Raw genomic sequence first — 23,652 nt, forward strand, 5'->3', positions numbered from 1 at the left:
GCAAGAACTGAAATGAGGCTGAATGCAGCAGCCATGCTAATAAGGGCTTGGGGAAGAATTCAGACGGCTGAGAGCAGAGCTCTGTGAAAGCATCACTTGTGCTCGTGCTCAGCTGCTGGCTTCACTCTGCGAGGCTCCGCGCACTGTGACAAGTGCATACAGAAATTACGGACAAGCGACAAGATCCCCAAAGATTGTTTGGATAATGCAAAATGTAGGCTGGTGTGGTTACCTGGGCGGGATTCGGAGGCTGTAGTTTGCATTCTGACTAAGTTTATTGTACAACGTGCGATTGTTTGAAATGATCCCAAAAAGACGAATGGAAATATTCGTAATTGCTAAGAGTTCAATTAAAGATGTTCCAATAGGCTTTCTCCTGTCTTTCATATCTTACAGCACAAGACCTTCTGTAGAATGCATCCATAAGGGGGACACCGGTACCACTTCACCAGCAAGCCAGGAACAGTCCGAGTGGGGATTAAGTCAGCCACATAGAGACACTTTACGGTAAACGTGGATGACAACCCTTTTAGCAGGCGGCAAATGATACTCAGCTAAGTGGATGATCAACTCCACTCGGGTGGCGACAGAGGCGGCCACCCAACAAGTATGCACAGTGCGTTGTGAACCACATTGCAAGCTCCACTCGGCGTTGCTCGACTCCGGCCAAGTCAGCTGCCCTCCTGTCACAAAGCCATCGAGGAGGACCTCGGGCCGCCCGGGCCAGCGCAGCAGTGCTGCGACACGTCACCCACTCTACACATTAGGACACTACCTGGTTGATCATGCCAGTAGCATAATCAATATAATCTAAAAGATTTAATCAAGCAAGCCTAAAAATACATCAAATGGAATTGCACAGTGAAACTGTGCTCTGGGGTAATTAGTGCCAATACACAACACTACATTAAAAAGAACCTACCGCTGAAATTATTTAAAAAAAAAAAAAGAAAACTGTCCAGAAAATGAAAAGAAATATGAGATAGAGATGATAATAGTTTTATGAAATCAAATTAACTTCTCCAACCGATTCCTTAATCAGGCTTTTTCTTATGAGGACAAACTTTTGCATTTACCATTAACTTGCTTGGTCGGCATTTTTGGAGAGTAGACAAGACAAAGTCCACCACTTGGTACTGTCACAAGCCAGACTATCATGTGCTTCACCCTTGGTTGGTGGCTCTTTCAGTTTTTCTTTATAACATTGAACCGTCATTCAACATGTGGCATGAGTACCACTTAAAAAAATCCCTGAGTACAATTTAGTTGTTTTTAACTTCTAGGATTAATGCATTTGTATTTCATCATCATCAAACTGTTTTTACACATTTGTGGACAATCTTCTATGAAATTTTGTTCATTCATGACTGAAGCTCTTTTTTTCATATACATTTGTGCCTACTATAGTACTGTACTTTAGTGTTCACAATGACGTCATATGATGGCGTTCAACACCATCGCTCCTGACATCCTCCAACAGAAGCTCATCCAGCTTGCGGTGCCTGCCTCCACCTGTCAGTGGATCACCAGCTTCCTGACCAACAGGAGACAGCGTGTGAGGCTGGGGGGCATCACATCTGACACCCGGACCACCAATACTGGAGCCCCTCAGGGGTGCGTCCTCTCCCCACTGCTCTTCTCTCTCTTCACCAATGATTTCTCCTCAGGTGACTCTCCTGTGAACCTCCTGAAGCATGCAGACGACACCACTCTCATCGGACTGATCCAGGACGGTGATGAGACTGCGTACAGACAGGTGGTGGAGCGGCTGGTCCACTGGTGCAGCCAAAACCATCTGGAGCTGAACCCGCTCAAGACCGTGAAGATGACAGTGGATTTCAGGCGAGACCCTTCACCACTTTTACCCCTCACTATCCGCAGTAATACTATTCTCTCCACAGACACCTTCAAGTTCCTGGGAACCACAATCTCTCGGGACCTGAAATGGACTGGCCACATAGACTCTGTCCGGAAGAAGGCCCAGCAGAGGCTGTACTTCCTGAGACAGCTCAAGAAGTTCAACCTGCCGCGAGAGCTTCTGAAGACCTTCTACACTGCCATCATCCAGTCTGTCCTCTGCACCTCCATCACTGTCTGGTTTGGATCAGCCTCCAAACAAGACAAGCACAGACTACAACGGACAATCAGAACTGCAGAAAAGATCATTGGAATCAACCTCCCATCTATCCAAGACTTGTACTTGTCCAGGACCAGGAAACATGCAAGGAACATCTCTACAGACCCTTCTCACCCAGGTTGCAGTCTGTTTGAACTACTCCCCTCCGGACAGCGTTATAGAGCGCGGTACGCCAAAACCAGCAGACACAGAGACAGCTTCTTCCCCCAGGCTGTTGCGCTGATGAACTCACACCACTCATAGAGTCTCAGATTCATTACCGTGGAATAACATCCTGCTCTTCACACCTTTTTGAATTTGTCTACACTGTTTTTGCCATTATTCACACGTCCTGAGTGTTGTTAGTCACCTAAATGTTGAACAGAGGGTGTGTTTTTACCGAAGTCAAATTCCTTGTTTGGCACGCTCAAACTTGAATCTTGAATAGTGGTACTTTAATATCTGGGCATTTGTTGGGGCGGAAATTGGTATAAAAAGCTTGGGAACCACTGTCCTAACTGTAAAATGACAGCCAATATAGAGATAATGTAGAAAGAATGACAGAGTCCCATGTTGAACAAAAGGATTCACTGTGCCACACACTGGCTAATGTCCATGACATAAATGATGATCAGGAAGGTCAGGTCCAATCATCGGTAATGCCACACAGTTTTGGTGAATTCTATTACACGCCACAGAAAGAGGCAGAGCTGCTGACCTTTAAGATGCTTCACCCAGAGGAAATGCCAATTTCCAATATTTACTGTTGCAACTGCATTCTAATGACCCACTGTCAACAAACCTGTTGAGTGCCACACACAAGTCAACCAAGGAGGTCCCCCCCCCCCCCATTCGGGTTTGTTCATAAACTATTTGTGCAAATCAAAGTGAAGCTAATGCAAACAATGGCATTTACACAACATTGTTACTGTCCATTATTCTATGATGTCACGTGCAAAAATAAGAAATACTGCTGAGTAAGCTCCATTACACTGTTTACAGACTTGCTCCGTTTAGTGAGAACGGGACAAACCAACAACACAAAGGAATGCAAGGGTTAATGTTACTATGTTAGCTAAATCTGCACATTTGCGTAAGCCTGGTTTATTGCAAAACAATCATTATCAGTCTGTCGGCATTTCATTTTCTCCTGTTAAATTGCCTGAGAACAGTAACGCGACAGCTCTTGCCGGCCTATACGGAGTATGTGGCTTAGCAGCTAGCCGCTAGGGAGAACATCCGTGAACACCTTTCAGAACAATCAATTGCACATTGACAAATGTCTCAACCAACAAATACAGTGAGCTCTTAGTTGGACAAAACTCCAATTGGCTGAAAGATGACCCTTGAACTGCTGAGCCTCTGAGAATTTATGGGGCTCATTGGGTGATTTTGCTTCTCCAATGCAGTGGGTAATTTACAACCCTGCCTACTGTTAAGCACCTCAAGCCAGAGCCAGGATTAGACGCTGTCCAGCAACGTAGCTCATGGATCACTATAAATCTCTACTGATTGAATGCAAATTGGAAAAGTACACCATGTTTGTCAGCATACATCATGAGGATAAAAGCTTGTTTGCACACACACACACAACACACTAGGGCTGGACGATTAATCGAATTTTTAATTGTGATTTTGGCTTCTTTCTATTTTTAAAATGTTATCGTCAACAATTATTGTGCAGAATGGTGTTTCCCAAGGTTGTGAAGGTACCTCGAATCCACCATAGTGGTTGCCTAGCAATTTTATATGTCACTCTTCTGGTGAATCACCATTGAGACCGTCCTCTCCAGCTGTATTGCTGTTTGGGGTGGTAGCCGCACTGACTACAACATGAAGGCCCTGCAGCGCATAGTGAACACGGCTGGTAAGATTATTGGTGCTTCACTCCCCTCCGTGAAAGACATTTACACCTCCCATCTCACCCGTAAGGCGACCACGATTGTGAGTGATGTGAGTCACCCTGCTCACTCTTTGTTTGATCTTCTGCCCTCTGGGAAGAGGTACAGGAGCCTGCGCTCCCGCACCACCAGACTCACCAACAACTTCATACTCCAGGCAGTTAGGATCCTGAACTCTCTCCCCCTTTCTGCGTAGCGTCCTGTACTTTGCGCTATGCTTCCTGTCTGCTGTATGCACACTGGCTCAGTTTTGCTCCTCTTATTCATTATGTTATTTATTATGTTATTTATTTATTTATTTATTTATTATTCATCACTCTTATTTATTCATCGTTTGTGCCTTGTTTTTATTTTGTGTCGTCTACTTGTATGCCTATTGTGTACTATGTCTCGTCACCGTGGGATAGAAGAAACGGAATTTTGGTTCCTTTGTGTGTCTTGACATATGAAGGGATTGACAATAAAGCAGACTTTGACTTTGAAATGTGATTTCATTCTCAATCAAAATAATTGTGTGTGTTTTTTTTTTTTTATAATCAGCCAACCCTAATACACACAGATTTGTTCGTATGCATCCTTAATTGTCAAACAGGCAAGAAACAGACAAGTTATAGGCAAGAAACAGACAAGTTAGAACGCATAGTGAGGAAGATAATTAATGATGATAAATCTCAATTACACCGCATTACTTGTTTACCAGCAGACTGATAGTATTCCAAGTTGCCCTGCATAGGGGGGTCATAAATTCCTAATATACTGCAGCGCAGACCTTACAGACAACACTGACCCATACCGCTTATCTCTAAGTGTCTGTTCTTTCCATTTTAATTAGGGCCCACTAAACGTTATAATGTTTCAAAAAACACCCAAATTTACCAAAAGCACATGCATTTCCCAGATTACTGCAATCACATGAAACAATGGAGTAGAACAAAGTCTTAGGAAGGAGAATGAGGGTTGAGAAGCTCCGTCATTAATGTGGGGCCATCTGCTGATGTTTTATATGAGGAGTAAAATCTCATAGGTCCCTTCTTCCAGAAGCATGGAGTCCATGTGATTAATATGGCTAGGTTAATGAGCAGGCCGAGCATTGCCTTTACTCTTCTGTCAGTATGTATACATTTTAGTGGTGATTCGCTTAACTATTGCTGATGGGGTATGCAGACATGATGCACGACAGACACGCCTTTTGCTATTAGCAGGCCTGCGGCATCACCGTGCTTTGTTAGAGCAATGTCCTAAATATACATATACTGTGAATAAATGCAAGCAGTTTAGAAAGCGCCACCTAGCAATTATATTGCTAATTAAAAGGGCAAAGCACACTTAATGGTTTCATGTCTCAGGAGGGACGTTCCTCTCTCCACAGAAATACACTGTCTATTCTCTCTACCTTCATATTCCAATCTCTCATTCTTGCATGTTTAGCCTAAATATGACAGGCTGTGTTATGAGTGTCACATAGTTGTTTGAGCTGTGTAAGGTAGATGCACTTTGGGCCCGAGGAGTATCCATTCATTTGTTCAAACGCTAGTCTGAAAAGCACAGACTGTGCTCACGTAAATTAGTTGAACACAAATGGCAAGTGAGGTGGGGTGGGGGGTGGTGGGGAGAATAAACTAGCCACCCAAGTCTAATACACAGGATGTACTGATATGCAAACACTCACACCTGCACAGTTGTCCATCTGTTTTCTTTGGGGGATAGCGCGGCTTTCATTAATGTGAATAAGCATCTTCAAACTGTGTCAGTGAGGCATACAAAGAACAAACAGCAAACACAGCTCTTTTAAATTGAAACTATTCAAATGAAATGAAGTCAAAAACTGGTAAGAATAGATTAGTATGACAGACTGCAGAATTGTTTGGTGTCTTTGAAGAGTTGTTAAAATGATCACGCGTAAAGCGCATATCAACTGCACAGCCCTTATCTTATGCAAGTCTTATACAAACGTATTTAGAATATAGGAATACAATAAAATGGGATTGCAAGAAGGTAGTGATTCCTTGAGGAATAGTACGGTGCAAGTATTTAAGTGAAAGGAAGACAAAAGGACTCGGAAAAGGGAAGGAGTTTCTTTTGAGAGAAATACGAGAAATAAGGGTGTCTTCATGAATAACATGAATAACACAAATCACAGCAAATCAGGACTCCCTTTGTGAAATTAGGGAGGACCGTGTAAAACAAAATTGATCAGCGAATGAGCCCTGTTTTTGCACTATCCAAATATGAAATATGTCACTAGAACAATGGAGAGCTATGTAAAAACCTCCGGGGTTTGGGCATAAAAGGAACTTACATTGTCGGCAATGGTGCGACCCAACTTGTCCATTCTTGATCCTGCCTCTGCAATTTTCTTGGCAGCACTGATGACATCAGAAGTATTCTTCAATGGGCCTTTGCCCCTGTGGAGGAACAATTTAAAGCTCATAAATAAAGCTGGATTGTACTGTATCACATGTTTGTTTTTGTACACTGGCGATGACATGAATTTGATTTGTTTCAGAGGTTGGTTTCCCCTAGTTAGAAAATCAGTTTTGCTCTCCCCAAATCCTCCGTCCCCATTTTTCCACAAGGGACTTCTGGACACATTTGGCAAGAGACAACTTGACTGTAACTACTTTGGGGGGAAAAAAAACGCCCAAAAACACCCCCATATGCTCTAAGAACAGTATTATACAAAAAGAAAAGTGATTGCTGTAATATGGTGGAGACGACAGAGGAGAATACTGCAGTCTGCCGCAACAGCACAGCAAAAAGGAGAATACTGCAGTCTGCCGCAACAGCACACAGCAAAAGGATAAACTACTGTGTCCGTTTAATATGTAGATCTATGTCGTGAAATATCACAATCACACTAGTCCTGTCCAATATTTGACATATCATAGGAAAATAAAGTGCCGATGCTACAATAATTTTTTATTGTTATTTTTGTTTAAATTCAGTTTCTCTCGCGTGGTATAAGGGGGCGGGGCGAGCTTTACAAGCAAAGAGGGGACCGCGGCGCAGCATACTGCTCAATGACATGTTGCTCTAGCTGGGGCTATTCCCTGATCGATTGTGAAGCAAAGCTCAGACAGGCATGGCTCTGGGAGGGAACAGGTTGCTCGATGCATTCGGAAAGGCGATGACCAATATATGCTGCGATTCGCATTAGTTTTTGGGGCTATCTGCCTTCTTCCTCAGCGCATGAGCCAAATGATCCACAACTTGGAAATTGGTCTCATCAATGCGAGTGCTTCATGATCCCAACAGTTGGGTCTGGCTGGTGTGTGGTATTCTCAAGAAGCTGTCCTAGATCTCTTTCTTATGCTCTTCATTCATAGCTTGGCACACGGCGCCAACACAGCATCCAAATGTTTACTGGCACTTGATCTCTTATATTTAGACTCCTTTTACAGAGTGCCTTAGTGTTCAGACTGAGACACCACAGGGGGCCTTCAGCACAAGGTAACAAATTTGTGTTTCTAAAAGTAGACATTCAAAACATTTCATTTTCTGCCATTTTTAGTCGTCAGGTTCATGTAGCGTATTTCCCGCACCATAAGGAGTCGAGTTAAAAGGCGCAGACTCAATTGCGGGTGCTTTTCTGTGCTTAATCCACACACGGTGCTCACCGGCGTATGATTTACGGTAAATCAAAAAACAAAAAAAGGGTCAAGAATCTATCCCAACTAAACAGTTGGGCAAGTTTGCTATTAAACAGGAAAAGTTCCCTCTCGCCGTTGCCCCGTCGTTGTCACGTTGCTCTTCGACAATAATCCCGGCTTTCCAGAAAGCTTGCTTGAATTGTGCCTCGTAAGCATTTCTCTTTGGCGATGCCATTTTTGAGGGTCCTAATGTTGTTTGCTTTGCACAAACCAATAGTATTCATTCATCAATGGCGGCGAAGGTACGGATTCTACGTATAGTCCTGATTGGTTTAATGCCCTGATATACGTAAAACGTAATGTCTTCTGAATGGTTCATCGCGTCTCCATATCAACATTTACGGATTTTGGTCCACACAAAAGGGACACCTTAATAAATTCGGTTTTTGAGAAAATTAAAGGTTTTAAGTGTGCCTCGTGGTGCGGCAAATACGGTAATTTTCAAGATCTAATATGAAATTATCTATATTGTGATCTAAAATATTGTCCATATTGCACAGCACTAAATGACATGGTGAAAATTCTGCCTGACCAGAAGAGTACTTAACAGTTGTCAGGTCACTCAAAAATAAAGCCCCTTTGACGAGAGGACAGATTTTCATGGCGAGTAGAAAGAGCTAAGGACTGAAGGTGTTGCAGGCTCCAAGATGTTTGTCAGTCACGTATGACCAAGCCATGCCCCGTCAGCCAAAATGCTATATCAGGTGGGCTCCAAATATACCGAATGTTTCCGAGTCACAAATGCTTTATTCATGAGGGCCAACAGACAGCCATCAACAAGAATCACTCTCACTCTGCAGATTTGTCACAAGAGGTCGAGATCAATTACCTCACAGAGCATTATCCTTGGCAGGGCATTGTGCCAGCTCAAGGTTGAAGGGGCAATCATTTGGGCGAAGGTGGAATTAGCCAGCAACTGACCTTCTGCTGTGTGCTACTATACCATACAGGCGAGAGGGAATATTATGAACGTATATATTCACCCACCAAATCCTTCGTGTGCCCCCCCATCTGCTATGTGATTTCATTTCGTCTTTGTTCTCTTAACAGATTTTGTTCTGCCAAGCACAACTGAGGTTCTGCGTTTGTATGCATGAATTGTCACTGTCTAATAAAATCCATGTATATTTGGACTCTGTAGTATGTCAGGTAAATATCCTGTCTCAATAATTATAAGCAAAAGACAGAATAAGTATTGGGTTACTACTCATTCCCTGACCGAGTAATCTCAGGCATTTATTTTCTCTCTTGGCCAGTTGAAGTGTCCATGGAACAGGCACTTTTACTTGTTTTGGAGGAATAGAACGAGATGCTCAACAGTCAAACTCACCTGGTGAAGTCTGTCATCTCCATCATGATCATGCACATCTGCTTGGCCAAAACAATGATATCATTGCCGCTGTCATCCCACTTGGATACCTCGGCATCCAGCTTGCTCTTCTCCTCCTGGAAGCTGGCGACTTGTTCTGCTATCTTTGCTTTCTGTTCCTGTGGCAACTGAGCCATGATAGCCTGGAGCAGAGGATAGTTGGGGGATAACAGGTTAAAACAGCACACTGTTTTTGTAGTGTTAAGGTTTACACAATTCACCAGCATGGTGCTATGGGAGATCACTTGGTTTTACAACTGAAATATTGCAGGCTTTTTTTTTGTTAGCACTTCCCTAACTAGTAGAACAAATTATTTTTTTATTGACTTCTGAAATCAAAACTTGCTCGTTAGCCATCATATGTCACTGTCATAACATAGCTGCCACATAGATGCTAATGCACATGCGCATATGGAATTCCCCACGAGGTGAGCAAAACGCTAGCACAGGCTTTGTGGATTGATTGATTAATTAATCAAAGCCGCACAAGTCTCTGTATTAACAATCAATATGGGAATGGCATAATTAGGACGTTCGTCTTTTGCATTTTGGCACTGTTCCTCAACTTAAAAGATATGGTTTGATGCTGTTAAATGGGTTTGTGATCTGCTTCTGCAATGTGCTGTTAATATTATAAACAGAAACTCGACACTCACCCTTGCACTCTGGCCAGCAATCAACTGGTCATCTTCTGTCTGCACACTGGTCCTGCTGCGAACATCAAAGTCTTCAGTTTCAAAGTCAGAGTCGTCCAACTCTTCTGGGGTCTGGAAAAGAAAAGGAAAAAAAAAAAGAGTCTAGAACTGTGATATGCAAACATTTAGATCTTAGTGATTTTTGTTTCGGAAACTGCGAGAAAAGTGAAACAATAAGGTAGCACAAAAACATACTGGAATCACAATACTTCAGAATACAGAGTGTAGCTATTTCAAATTTGAGCCGCTGCAATCTTTTAACATAAAGCCGACCACATGCTTCTGTTTTCATACAAACATTAAAACATAGTATAACTCAATTACTTGTGAACTTTTGTGAGGCTACAATAGCAAAAGAATGAAAAAAAAAAGGTCTAAGAGATGATTATCAGTATGCTTTACTTACTAAGTTGCTCGAAACCTCCCATTGTAAACTACTTTGGAGTAGCTTAAATGGGAGGGCTATTGTTTTATGGAGTGCAGTAAATTTCTTGTCGTGCAAGGAATATGGATATGTTTTCAGGTACAAATCTGCACTGACTCACAGGCGTCTCTTTCAAGACAGACAATGGTTTTCGGAGGGGCGGAGATAACAACTGCCGTGGCCTGAGCAACAGATGAACGTGGGAGGCTCACAAACGGGAGCTCATGTTTGGCAGCAAAACGCACCACCCCTGCCTTTTTTAGCAGCGTCAATACTAGTCTGCACTTAAAAAAGTTTTGTCAGCATAGCAATGTTTCATACAAGTGATAACTTGGATGATTTGCGTCATTGTATTTTATCTATATGAGGCATGCAGTAGCTGATCATTTTCAACAATACTGGTCAAACTACAAGGCTTCTTGGTACGTACATTACTCGTCTTTGTAACAGTCACGCTGGACATTACAGTTTTTCTCATATGATGCTCTCCAACATATTGAACTTGAATGTCTGGAGGGCATATTTTGTGATGTGTCTGTTGGACGACTCTTCAGTCCAGTTTTACAAATAGTCTGACCCTGACCACTGTATGGATTTAAAAGTGTGTCTGTTTTTAAGTGATACAAGTCTGCCACTTATTCTGAGTAACTTAGTGTTAATAAGCCGCTAAGCTAAATGTTTCCAATCAATGTTCAATGTTCATTTGCTGTCTTGAGTTCAGCATGAGGCGGTGTACTGCAGAGATCCACAACCACAAGTCTGCATATTCACTTTTTTCCTTTAAGGAATGTACCTACCATGAACCGGTCCTTGGTTGACAAAATATTGGAAAACCATTGTCTTCTCTGTAAGGAACTTGGTATTCATTAGATTTGACAACATAGTTAGCGCCGTTAGCAGGGTAAGCATATTGACTCCTATTTCACCTACGACTGATTAAAAGTGTGCTTGGATGATAATATGCTTTTTACTGGAACGCGTCCATGACAGCAATAACAGAAGGCTGTAAATGAATGATTGTTTGGGTTCTAATAGACAATTCCACATTTGCACAAGATACAATATAAATTGCATGAGTTAGGAAGCAATGTGTCCAACCTACCCTAATCATGAGGACAGCCTTGCGAATGTCTCGAATGCCATCATATACAAGACGGGAAGCATCAATGAACTCATTCTCATCAACGGGCTGTGAGGGGTTTGCACTCAAGGCCTCCACTGCAGACTCAATTTGCTCAGCGAACCGTGGCATCACTGTGGGAGAGTGACATAAAAGGTGGGGAAAAACAATATTGAGGAAGATTTCTTTGAAGAACCACAGTAAGCTTAGGCCAATACAACCGTGTGTAAGCACAGACAAATCAAAATGACTCATTACGGCGACACAGCAGCCAAGACGGGTCACAAATCATTTTTAGGAGAAGGGACAAGTTGATATTCACCGTTGATTTGGTAATATATCCTGATTACAAAAAAAAACTAAACAACATTTAAGCAATCTTCCACACGAAAGATTGATGGTCATTGTTTTCCAAAATAAAAGCAGATATTTGCAATGGTCTTATTTCGATTAAACACAAAAGAACTCAGTCTATTTTCTGCAGTTACTTAAGAGTTGCACCTGTGTCAGTCAGGAGCTTTGTGGCCTCCAACACCTTCTCTGTGTAGATTCCGGGTTCATAGTTGTCCATTTCAGAAGTGACCACGTGGACCACTCGGGCAGCACGACCTCGAATAGCCCCAGCAGTGCGATCCAAACCATCAACATCTTTCTCTTGTAGAGCAATAACACACTTGTTCACGTCCTCCAGGATGTGGTTCTCTGTGGGACAGACAGACAGTACAACAGGTATACCACTGAGTAGATTGTACTATGACTTGCATCATACATTTTGGTATTGGGGGTATTGAGTACCATACCACTTACCAGAGACACATAGGAAGTCATCGATGGATGTTATGTCATCAACAGCATCAGTGAGGACTCTAACCTGTTTCTCCCATTGTTCCTTGAACAGATCCATATTATCTTGTGCCACCTTACTGTTGGGCTTTGCAGCTAGGGCCAAAGCTGCATTAATCACCTGCAATCGCCCAATCACACATATGTTGGTGTCATTAGGGTATCTGCACTAACTGCACTAATAGGACAATTAACAACACTAACATACAACTGCAGTGTTCAAACTGTACTCTGAAGATAGCATATTTGAGGAAATAATTTACAGTAAGTGCGAAATGAAATTGTGAAGGATTTCCTACTAAGTCTGTGTGCAGTTTTTTTTCATCTAGAATTAGATTAATTCAGGTTGAATAGTAAAAATGCTCACACAACTTTGATATCAAAATGTAAAAGTTGATTTTGCAGGAGATGGTCACAGCCTTTTTTGCGTGCAGTGCCATTGACAATCATCACGGTATTCTAACATATCCTTACAAGGTTCAAACATATTTAGTTCCCATATTTTACAACTGCAGAAATCAAAAGAGAGATTGACGAAATTAAGTGGGTGTAAACAGCAATAGTACCTGAGGGCAAAGAATTTCCAGTTGAGATGCTGCCATCCGGACCAGTTTTACTCCCTCCTCATTGTTGGAGATGGAACATGCCAAGTTGGCCACCTTGATAGATGAAAAAGATAAAAAAGGCACAACATAAGCATGTAAGTTCTGATTCTTATAAAAGACAATGAGACAAGGGAAGATTCCACATGATGACTTTTGCCCCATCCATTGGGCCTCATATACAAACAAATGCATATAACGTTTGTACACCACATACAAGTTGAGTATATACGCAAATTGGTGCCTATGCATATTAGTAAATAAGTGTCATTGTGCTCCTTCAGAAAGATTTTCCAGAAAAATGTAGGTCAGACACTGCTGTTACGATATGATGGCAACAATGGGGATCGTCGAGGATGAGAGGAACTCCGCCAAAACAGGATTACCCAGACACTGTGCTGTAATGTAATCTATTACAAGTCCTAACTTCACTACTGCAAGAGAAAACGTGTTGTCACTAGTCTGGTTCTTGTCTTTGTAATTTCAAATTTTCACTACTTGAATAAATTCAACTCACCTCCTAAAGGCCACATGGTTCAGACAAAGCTAGCGGATCTGCTTAGATGCCATCCAAAGATGAATGTGGGTCAGTCATAATGTTATAATGGTTTCAAGCTAATGTGTAGAAACTAATGGACCATTTGCCTTGAGGCCACCAAGTCTTGAACTCGTATCATGTGAGCAACAATTTTGTCAAAGGCTGAGTTTAAGAGCACAGGTTTAAGGAATTTCATCTAAAGCACACCAGTCTATTCTCTATCGGTTGACTAAATTATTGGTATCACTGCTAAAGTGAATCCCACAACTGTCACGGGATTGACATGACAATGAAACTTGTTATGCAATATTGCTTTTAAATTTTTGTTCGACAAAACAATTTAAGGAGGAAAAAACATGTTTCAGGCCAACACTAAAACGGTGATGCAGCTAGTAAACACAAACATTATTTCCAACCCTCAAAGCAGCTTGATGGTGTTCCTGTGACTACAGCTGCAAATATTAACCAGATGTTTAAGTTCTACAGTACAATAGCCACCATTCCTGGATGTGTGCTGCAATATGGAAATGAATGAAATAGGGGACACAATACAAATGCTGACCAAAAATCCCATGAGAACCGCCCCAAAATGAAAGGTCACCTTCAAGGTCAAGGTCGATCAGACTCAGATAGTACTCATCAACATTGTACAAGCCAAAGTACAATTTACGGGCGAGAAAGCAAGATTTTTGTTACTGAACACAGGAACCAGTTTCAGGTGTTTGCTAATGAACAAAAGCATCTAGACTTCTCTTAAAATAATTACTGTAGTTCCCAGTCCTGTCTCATCAGAATATAGAGACAAAAAAAACTACAGTCTTAGAAATAATGGGTTAAGAACAAGCCAATTTAGGTAAAAAAAAAAATTGCACCAACCCAGAAGGTTGGGTCCAAACCCAACTTCCTGGGTCAGTCCAATTTTAAACCCAGCGGTTTTGAGGGTGTATAAATTGTAAGGGTTTTGATACTGGAGGCATTGCTTGTTGTATTTAAAATAAGATTAGCTTCCTCATTCCCACCTTAACAACTACAAGCAATTATACAAAGTATTTTACTCCTAAGTAGCTACAGTACTTTCAAGCATATAGTATGAGCCTGTCAATGTCCTGATGGGTGACAGACAGTGAGGTGCTCCTTCACAATTTAAAGGTCTCCTCCCCAATGTGATGCTCCCTACTGTCCAATTCACCAGCGGTGTTTGGAAAAAGCTTATGCTGCTCTGTCCTCACTGGACCAGCCAATACAGTGGTCAACTGCCCGTGGGGGGAAGTCCCATTTCAAATGTCAGGCATTTGCTGCTCAGACACGGGCATTCAAGGAATTGAGCGAAAATACACTAATGAGGTCAGCTAGTGGTGCCTCTGGCTTGTTGCTGCTCCAAAGTCATCATTTTGTGGTCCCTCATTTGCTCTTGTCTTCTTAGGACAAAGTAAACATTTCAATAATTAACATGGCAAGATATTGAGGATGTGTGGCCGCAGCAGGCAAACACCAACAAGCTTGGGAATTGTGGAGCATTAGAAATGAGTAACAGGCTGGAAGTCATCAGTATTACTCCTACTGCTACTACTCAACTACCCCTACTGCCAGGGTCTCGTTAAATCACGACATTTTGGACAGATCATTTACACCACTGTATAACTGGAAGTCAACAGTGTCAAAAAAGAAAACCTGGATAGTGGACCTGTGGGAAATTTGCTATATGGATGCCTGTGAGACAAATAAATGATTGTCACTCCTTAAAAAAATGATATAAATAAAGGACAAAACAGATTGGGTTTTGATAAAGAACATAGTCAACATTGTACCTTACCTCAATCAGCTTGTTGGCATGCTCACGGAACACTTGCGCATACTCCTTCACTTCTTTCTCGTTGCCATTCTTTGCAGCTTCAATCAGAACCAGGAGGGGCACATTGGTTTCCAAAAATGAGTCAGACACATGGTCCATCACAGCTTTGCGTAGCTATAAGAGTGAGAAATAGAAGAAAAGGGCAATGTTTGAAGTATTCAAAGTGTTTATGGTATGGTACTTGTTTGCTTGTATTACATTAATGGCTATATTGAGGGGTAGAGAATCATATAGTCCAAAAACCTCAAAGGGGAATTTAAAAAAAAAAAAAAAAAAAAAAAAAAAGAAACCTGTCTGCGGAGATCTCTGGTTTTCTTTGTCATCCTGTCAATGGCTGTGTTCAGAGTATCACTCCTGTCCTTTCTGCCAGCCTGTAAAGAACACAAGAGCATGATCAATTTCATTGGAATCAAGGACAGCAACACTAAGTGCCATGATGGCAGGTACATTTTATACACAATGAAACTGAACATCAGCCACATGTGCATTTAGGATCATAGAGAAAAGCACGAAGACTTCTCAACCCCACACAATCGTTTAGTGCATGACATCGATTTGCCCAAATATTATTTGGACCGTCACTGTACGGCAACTGAACGCCCTCAGAGATAAGTTAGAACCAATTTTCAAACTGTCGTCTGAGGAAAAAATAACTTTGTATTAACTTTACATTATTTCACATAGGAAAACCAGCATTGTGTTTTACTTGTGGTTATACGTCAACAAAAACTGAAACAAATGAAAATTGTACAGACTATAATTGAATCTTCTAATTTCATATAAATGCTTATAGAAACATAACTCTTTCAGAAGATGTGAATGCTACATGCTAAGCAGTAGTCCCCCACAGACCAGTGAGATGTTCATCCTCATTCTGCAAACTGTTCAAGTGGAAGTTACCAGACCTAAAACTTTCTCAGACAGAAACTAGTTGGCTCTCAGATATTCCCAGAGCAAGGCAGAGACCATTAGTAAAGTTACAGGGAAATTAGATGGACACAAAAGGGCAACAAGTAACCAGTTAGGTTATGGGCTTTTCACCCCTTTATAACGTGCAAATCAGATGCAGCAACTTCATGGATCCGACCCAACCTCCAATCCTCTTTGCCTATCAAACGGGGTTAGCAAGTGCACATGGAGACAAGAAATTTTTTCCCCTTCAGTTGGGATTCAGTTCTTATTTGGTATTTTTTATTTTTATTTTAAAAATTGAAAATGACATGAGATTTGGAAATGAAGGCGTGCTTGATTTATTTTCAGCGATAACTAGACTGGAGAGAGCATTTTGAATGTTAGTACAACTCGAATGAAGCACAGATAGGGCAGTGTGGAGGGAGGGGATAGAAGTATAGTTGCCATATACTGAAATTGAGTTCTCCACAATATTTCAATTTCTCTGTATATGTGCTCTGCAATTGGCTGGCGACCAATACATGGTGTTCCCTGTCTATCATCCAAAGTCAGCTGGGATAGGCTCCAGTTCACCCTGACCCAAATGAGACAAGCAGGAAATAATTGCATTGTTACTGTATACCCATTGCTACTGCTAATAGACAACGTTCACTTAATACTTTCCCAGCTCCCTTGGATAGTTAGAAATGTGCAGTAGTTCATAAGAATAGCAACTGCCCTTAAATTATCAAAGGGTAATTTCGAAAAATAAGGTTTGCTATGTAACATTGATTTGTCGCAGATAAGACAGAAATTAATGTATTTGTTCAATATCAAATTGTAATTTCGATATTTAATCTCACTTTGTGGTTTGCTGTTGAACAAATTGTACTAATAGAATTTTTTAAACGCCAGGCATGTTCAAGGCTTGTACTGTTTTTTATTCTTTCAGATCTTGTGCTCGTGCCTAAAAATTCCAATGTCAGGTTACATGAACTATTCTGTTAATACTTCCATCATACACTCCTCTGGAAACATGTATTTTATTTTTTTTTCATATTACTGGTCATGTCATTTTTAAATAGATTACAGTCTTCTATTCAGTAGCAGCCCAGTCCCACATTCAAAATATCCATATTCTGATTGCGACAAGTCAGTGGGAAATAAGTGGGGGTGGAAGAGAAGACTGGAGGTACACAAGCAGTGGTATGAGCCAGGGAGCAAGTGACTGAACAAGTGAGCGAGACAGAGCGAGCGAGAGGATTGTTTGAGTGGGAGAGAAAAAGAGAGAGAGAACGAGTAGTGATGGTCGACGCCAGGCTGCCACCACTCTGTAGCAGTGAGTGGCTGCAGCAAAAAGCACAGAATAACATCCCTGGCTCCCCGCTCGCCTTTTTTCCCCCTCTCTCCTTGCGTCTCGGCAAGCAGATGAGGGCTCTGCTCACGGCGCTGCGGAGGCAATGTTGGGACTTAGCTGGCGTCAGAAGCAGATTCTTTGGATGCCATCAACAAGTTAAGAGTGGAGGACTCGAGCCATGAGAGGGGAAGGATTGATATTGAAGTAAGCGGCTCATCAGACATCATTGCAGAGGAAAGAAAAGGGTGAAAAGAAAAAAGGGAGGAGGAGAACCTCTAGCAGAATTGCAGGGACTGCAACTGCTCAACTTAGGAAAAAAAAAACTGCTATACTTCTAGGATTTGCTGGACAACGACAACAATTTAAACCACTATTGGATTTTATGGGACAGCTAAAAAAAAAACAGGAGTAACCATCTTGGGACATGGAAATGTCTATTTTCTCGCCTTTGCGTGGGCTCAGCATTGTTTCATTCCAAAAGCGGTTGGTTCATTTTGTGCTTTTCCTAAAAGGTTCTTTCCATTTGGATGTTTTTTCCATGTGGGTGCTCAAAAAGTCTGCAAAGAAGGACGGTTGAATGCGGCTTCCGATGTGCACAAAAGAATGGGTAAGTTTGTTTCTTATATGAAAGGTCTAGCTATGACTAGGGAAGGCAAGAAGAACTCGAATAGCAAAGAACTGACATCTCTGGCAGAATTTATCTTCTCTCCTCCACCAACAGACAGAGAGAAAGAGAGACACACAAACACACACACACACACACATTTAGCAATGTATTCTATTAACAACCGTATAATCCAACTGCACCACAGGATGGGCTCTCTTCATGAAGCAAGGTTGACAGTTAATCCTGACAGAGGATGCTGTACTCTACAATATATTGTTTAAAACAAAAATCAACACAAGAGGTTGTTCAAACTAGCACTCTTATTTGGTTAAAATGGATGATTCCGATTGCAGCGATCACAGTAGGGTTGGTTGGAAGACAGCATTTAGTTAGAACCACCCTAAAAAGACAGGCAGCATTAAGGAAGAACTTTATGCAAGGTGGTTGCATAGCTTGGATTTTTTTCTTCAAAGGTGTACCAGAAAATTTCCAAATATATAAAAGCATTAATGAAATCATACCAGTTAAATCATCATTGTAAAATTGGGGTGCCGATGCTACAAAGAGTGAACTTGAAATTATTGGTTAAGGGGGGGGGTTAAGTATTTGGAATTAGAATAGAAACAAATTCAGTAAACCGCTCAATTCTAATTAGCTCAGATGAGCTTCGCCCTTCGCCCACATCCTTCATACTCATTTGCTTTCTTTCGAATCCACTCAGGTTTTCATTCAAGGTGGCCATTGGTGGGACCTGCACCAGCGGCTCTTTGTCTGTACATGATCAGCATGCTCCTTGTGTGCCTGCTGCCTTCTGCATCATGCACAACCTGCCCTCAAAAATGCCGCTGTGAGGACCTGCAGTTTTACTGCGACACCCAAGGACTTCAGGCACCCCCAGATGGTGTGGACAAAGGGGCCCTAGGGCTTTCACTACGACACAACAGCATCACTGAACTTAGCCCTGATCAATTCTACGGCTTCAGTCAGCTCACCTGGTTGCACCTCGACCACAACCAGATCACTACGGTTCAAGAAGATGCCTTCCAGGGGCTCTACAAGCTGAAGGACCTCAATCTGAGCTCAAATCGTATCACCAAGTTGCCCAATACAACCTTCATCCACCTCATTAACCTGCAGATTTTGGACCTGTCCTTCAATCAGATGACCGCGCTAGAACCAGAATTGTTTCATGGATTAAGAAAGCTCCAGATTCTCCACCTACGATCCAATTTACTTCGTACCACACCCGTTCGTGCATTCTGGGACTGCCGTAGCCTGGAATACCTTGGTCTGAGCAGCAACCGTCTACGAAGTCTGGCACGAAATGGTTTCGCTGGGCTCATTAAACTCAAAGAGCTCCACTTGGAGCACAATCAGTTGACAAAGATCAACTTGGCCCATTTCCCACGCCTCGTTGCTCTCCAATTTCTGTATCTGCAGTGGAATAAGATCAACAACATAACATGCGGCATGGAGTGGACCTGGACCACTTTAGAGAAGCTGGACCTTACGGGAAACGAGATCCGTGTCTTGACACCCGATGTCTTTCAAACGCTGCCAAATCTCAAGATATTGCTGTTGGATAACAACAAATTAAGTAGTCTGGATGCCCAAGTCATGGATATGTGGCAGTCTTTAAGTACTATTGGCTTGTCTAGCAACCTCTGGGAATGTACCAAAAGGATTTGTTCGCTAGCCACTTGGCTAAGCACCTTCAAGGGAAGGTGGGAACATTCCATTCTCTGCCATAGCCCCGAATATGCCCAAGGTGAGGAAATACTCGATGCTGTGTATGGATTCCAACTTTGCCAGAATTTTTCAGCACCAGTTGTTCAGACCACCGGTACAACCACAGACGCTACCACAGCTGCAGAGATGACAAGCTCCTTTTTTGGAATTATGCAGCCAACCCCTACGCAGGACTATGCAGAGGATAATTGGAGCTACTCCACATTGGCAACCACAACACAAACACCTATCATTTCTCAAGCAACCACCACTGCATTGGAAGAGGCAGCTGTAACAGATGACTTCTCCATCATGGACAATACCGTTATGACTCATCGGGTCATCATGGGGACTATGGCGCTTCTGTTTTCGTTCTTTTTCATCATTTTTGTTGTATATATCTCACGGAAGTGCTGCCCCCCCACTCTGCGCCGGATACGCCACTGTTCCGCTATTCAGAACCGCCGACAGATGAGGACCCAGCAGCGCCAGCCTATGGCAGATCTAGCTACGCAGGTGCCCTATAATGAGTATGAGCCCAGCCACGAAGAAGGGGCACTTGTGATCATTAATGGCTATGGGCAGTGCAAGTGTCAGCAACTGCCTTACAAAGAGTGTGAAGTATGAACTATTTATTTCTAGGACATACGGTTTGCCATTTGACGAAACAGGGTTTGATTTTTTGATTCGTTTTGCAGTTCATGTGGAAAATAAACACACACACACACACACACACACACAATTTCTACTTTCCGGGATTTGAGAACACATGACATATGCTTACTGATCCAATGAAAGACATGATGGTGTTCGGCGATGTAGAGATAGGCATACATTTATTTTTCTATGAGTGCAAGTTGTTCGTATAAGGCAGGGGCAATCATTTTGAACAAGTGTCAACTGTGAGATTTGTCACCACCTTATGTCAATATTCCTCAGCACAGAACAAACACTCAAACATCAAATGACCCTCTGTAAACTACATTAAGTGGAAACATTACGTGTTGCTTTTTATAGATATCTGAAATCACCTTTTATTCACACCACAGAAACTGTAAACAAGTCAACTAACAGACACCAAACTATAAATTGGGTAAATGTAATGGTTCTGAGATGTGATACATTTGCATTAACAAAACCCAATACACTCTTCCTGAAGGGACAATGCGAATGGGACAATTTCTAGCAGGTTTCATGTTTGCAGTAACACTGATTTACACCTCCAACTAGTGCGCGAAAAAAAAAAAAGAGGGTTTTATACCTCCCGCAGACAATGGGTTTGTTTCAATACAACATTCAGAAATTGCATACACATTCTTAAAATATCCCATGACACTTATCTACCTAGCTACTGCGCTGGTGAATGATTAACAAGGAAACGCTAATGATTAGCGCACATGCCAGACGGGGGACCATTTTATTGTGAAAGAAAAAAAATAAAATAAATCAAAGCTTTCCATACCCCGGGCTCTTTACAGCTACCACACTAATAAGGACTGACAGCCCTGAGATTAAACCAATTACGGCAAGGCAAAAGAATCAAATATTCTGTCACCCACACCAGTGATCCAGCAACATTTTGCTTGTTCAGTCGCAAATATGTTTCTTAATAGGCTCAATCTCTATGCTCAACAAAAGCATAAGTGATTCTTTTTAGGAACTTGTTTTTATTCAGAGACAGACTCAAGAATACTTCTATACTATGACAGCTGCCGGGTGTCTCAACCAAAACTGTGGACAATACCATGAAAACAACTGGAGATCAAGTGATAAGCAAACAGCATGCCTGGGTCAGGAGACATTTGTATGCAGGAGGGAGAGGATGTGCATTAGCATCAGACTAAAGCTGCTGCCGCAGCTCCGCACTTCTTTGTGCTTAGTTTGGTGATGGGGGGCAGGGTGAAGGAGAGACACACAGAGGATATGATGTTGAGCATGGAAAGAGCAAATGGAGGGGGGGGGGGGGGTGTAAAGTACTTGTTTAAAGTCATGTGCATATTTCTGACCTTTTGAAATATGTGGAACAATAGAAACTGAGTGTTAACACATTTGGTTTGCATTGAAAATTCAACATTTGACTGTACTACAACTGGCAATCTTAGCAAAATGTCAAAGTATTCGATTCATAGACCAATATTACAAAACACCCAAACAAACACGTGTGCAGGTGTCATTTGCAGTTTGGTCTCGTCACGTTGGTTTGAAACATCCAAATCAATATTTGTGTCTGTGTGGCAGCACATTTTCATGAGATGTGTGTTCATACGTCAATAATTATTCCATCTAAAAAAGCAAAGGGAAACCGTGATTTCAAAATCAAACAGGTCTGCTGTGTTGTTACTTTTCATTTCCTTCAGCTTCGCACTGCTAGGACAACAACCCTTTTATCTGTCTTGCATGTTTCAAAGTGCCATCCAGGAGACAGAGACGTTCATTTATGGTACAGATAAAAGCGAGGATTACATGGCATTCCAATAAATTTTGATCAACTATTTGACATTTCACTGTTAAAAACTATGGTTGTGCCATGTGATGGAAAAGCCACAGCATTTGTAGAAATATGCATCCCACTGCACTTTGGCTCTTTGTAAAATGTTTTTGTTTCCTCTTGTCATCCTTTAGCTCCCTATCCTGCCAGGAAAAAAAAAGAAGTAAAAAACAAAGGAACCAGATTCCTCCCTCTTGCCCAGCTTTTTCGTGCAAAATGAATGCTTCGCATATTTTGTATTGTAAATGTACAATTTCATATCTGTATAGTGCATAAGATGTGCCATCATGATCAAAAAAAAGTATCCTCAAAAACATAACAGTATATTTTTAAATAAAATGGTTCAAATAACAGTGTACCTTATTAATGCTCACAATGTACGTACTTTAGTTCATCACATTGTGGATAATGGAAGCGTTTGCATGCTGAAGAAGGAACAAAAATGACATGTAAATAATTTGAATTTCTAATTGCCAAATGCGCAAATATCTAGCATATGTTCCCCTAGGACTGATTGGCTGAGTCCATGGAATACGCACTGGCTCTTTCCTAAAAAGACTCCAACCAACACACCTAAAATCCTCATGAAGACAAACTGTTTACTCAATTTGCTTTACACCTAAAAGATTTTCAAGTAAGCATGATGACAGACCCAAATATATCTATTCACTAGCACAATTGCAGCCCAACCCCTCAAAGTTGGCATGCCAAACAAGAGGTGGCCTAAACCTGGAAGATAAAAAAGTATAAAGTGCACCTAAATTGAAATGACAGGAAAGGCCAACAACTTTGAGACTCAAAGGCCTGGCTCATAACCTCTCTCTTTGTACACTGAGATGTAATCATTTCAAGAATTAAGGTGTACAGTCCTCTCCAAACGTAGGGTTAGGGAAGTTTGATTCCTTTAGTTTTGTTATATATTGAAGAAATTGGAATTTCTAATCAAAACATGATTACGACATAAAAGTTCAGAAGTCCAGCTTTCATGTCACGGTATTTAAATCCAGATGGACAGAAAATCTTGTTTGAAGCAACTCACTTTTCAAGTGAGCAAAAGTATTGGACCGTGCCTGATGGGCGTTTCGAGTTGCTCAGGTGTTGCCTTTTCGATTTACTGGTTACTCTATTCACTGGTGTTTGCTTTTGAGTTTGTGTTTCACCTGTGCAAAACGCATTTGCTGTTAAGCAAACATGAAGACCAGAGAGCAGTATATGGAAGAAAAGCAAACCATTTTGAAGCTGAGAAAAAGGGAGAAAATTAGACTGGCATTATTGGGCATGGCCACAACACAACAATTTGCAATGTTCTGTAAAAGAAAGGAACTGCTAGTGAATTGAGCAAGAGACATCAGGACAGGAAAAGGACTGCCAATGGAATCGGCAGCAGTTGCTGACAGAAACAATATGTGAGGTGTGAAAAAAACACATTAAGACTTCATTCGTAACATCACGGCTAGCCTCCACAGGTAAG

General features: G+C 41.7%; 2 protein-coding genes across 2 annotated transcripts in view; one reads left to right on the forward strand and one right to left on the reverse strand.

The window, feature by feature from the left end:
- Positions 1–23,652, reverse strand: part of ctnna1 (catenin (cadherin-associated protein), alpha 1) — a 41,517-nt gene that overhangs the window by 4,553 nt on the left and 13,312 nt on the right. Inside the window, exons 8-16 of the mRNA XM_061269419.1 lie at positions 15,401–15,481; positions 15,072–15,224; positions 12,685–12,777; positions 12,083–12,239; positions 11,777–11,977; positions 11,258–11,409; positions 9,693–9,803; positions 8,998–9,179; positions 6,317–6,422 (exon numbers count right to left, since the gene is read on the reverse strand). Of these exons, the coding sequence (XP_061125403.1) occupies positions 6,317–6,422; positions 8,998–9,179; positions 9,693–9,803; positions 11,258–11,409; positions 11,777–11,977; positions 12,083–12,239; positions 12,685–12,777; positions 15,072–15,224; positions 15,401–15,481 (1,236 nt within the window). The remainder of the gene's footprint in view (positions 1–6,316; positions 6,423–8,997; positions 9,180–9,692; positions 9,804–11,257; positions 11,410–11,776; positions 11,978–12,082; positions 12,240–12,684; positions 12,778–15,071; positions 15,225–15,400; positions 15,482–23,652) is intronic.
- Positions 17,346–22,517, forward strand: lrrtm2 (leucine rich repeat transmembrane neuronal 2). Its single transcript, XM_061269429.1, has 2 exons — positions 17,346–17,965; positions 18,687–22,517. Exons 1-2 carry the CDS (start codon positions 17,962–17,964, stop codon positions 20,318–20,320), a joined length of 1,638 nt encoding a protein of 545 aa, XP_061125413.1. The 5' UTR covers positions 17,346–17,961; the 3' UTR covers positions 20,321–22,517.

This window comes from Syngnathus typhle, linkage group LG1 (assembly GCF_033458585.1).
Source record: "Syngnathus typhle isolate RoL2023-S1 ecotype Sweden linkage group LG1, RoL_Styp_1.0, whole genome shotgun sequence".
NCBI lineage: Eukaryota > Metazoa > Chordata > Actinopteri > Syngnathiformes > Syngnathidae > Syngnathus > Syngnathus typhle.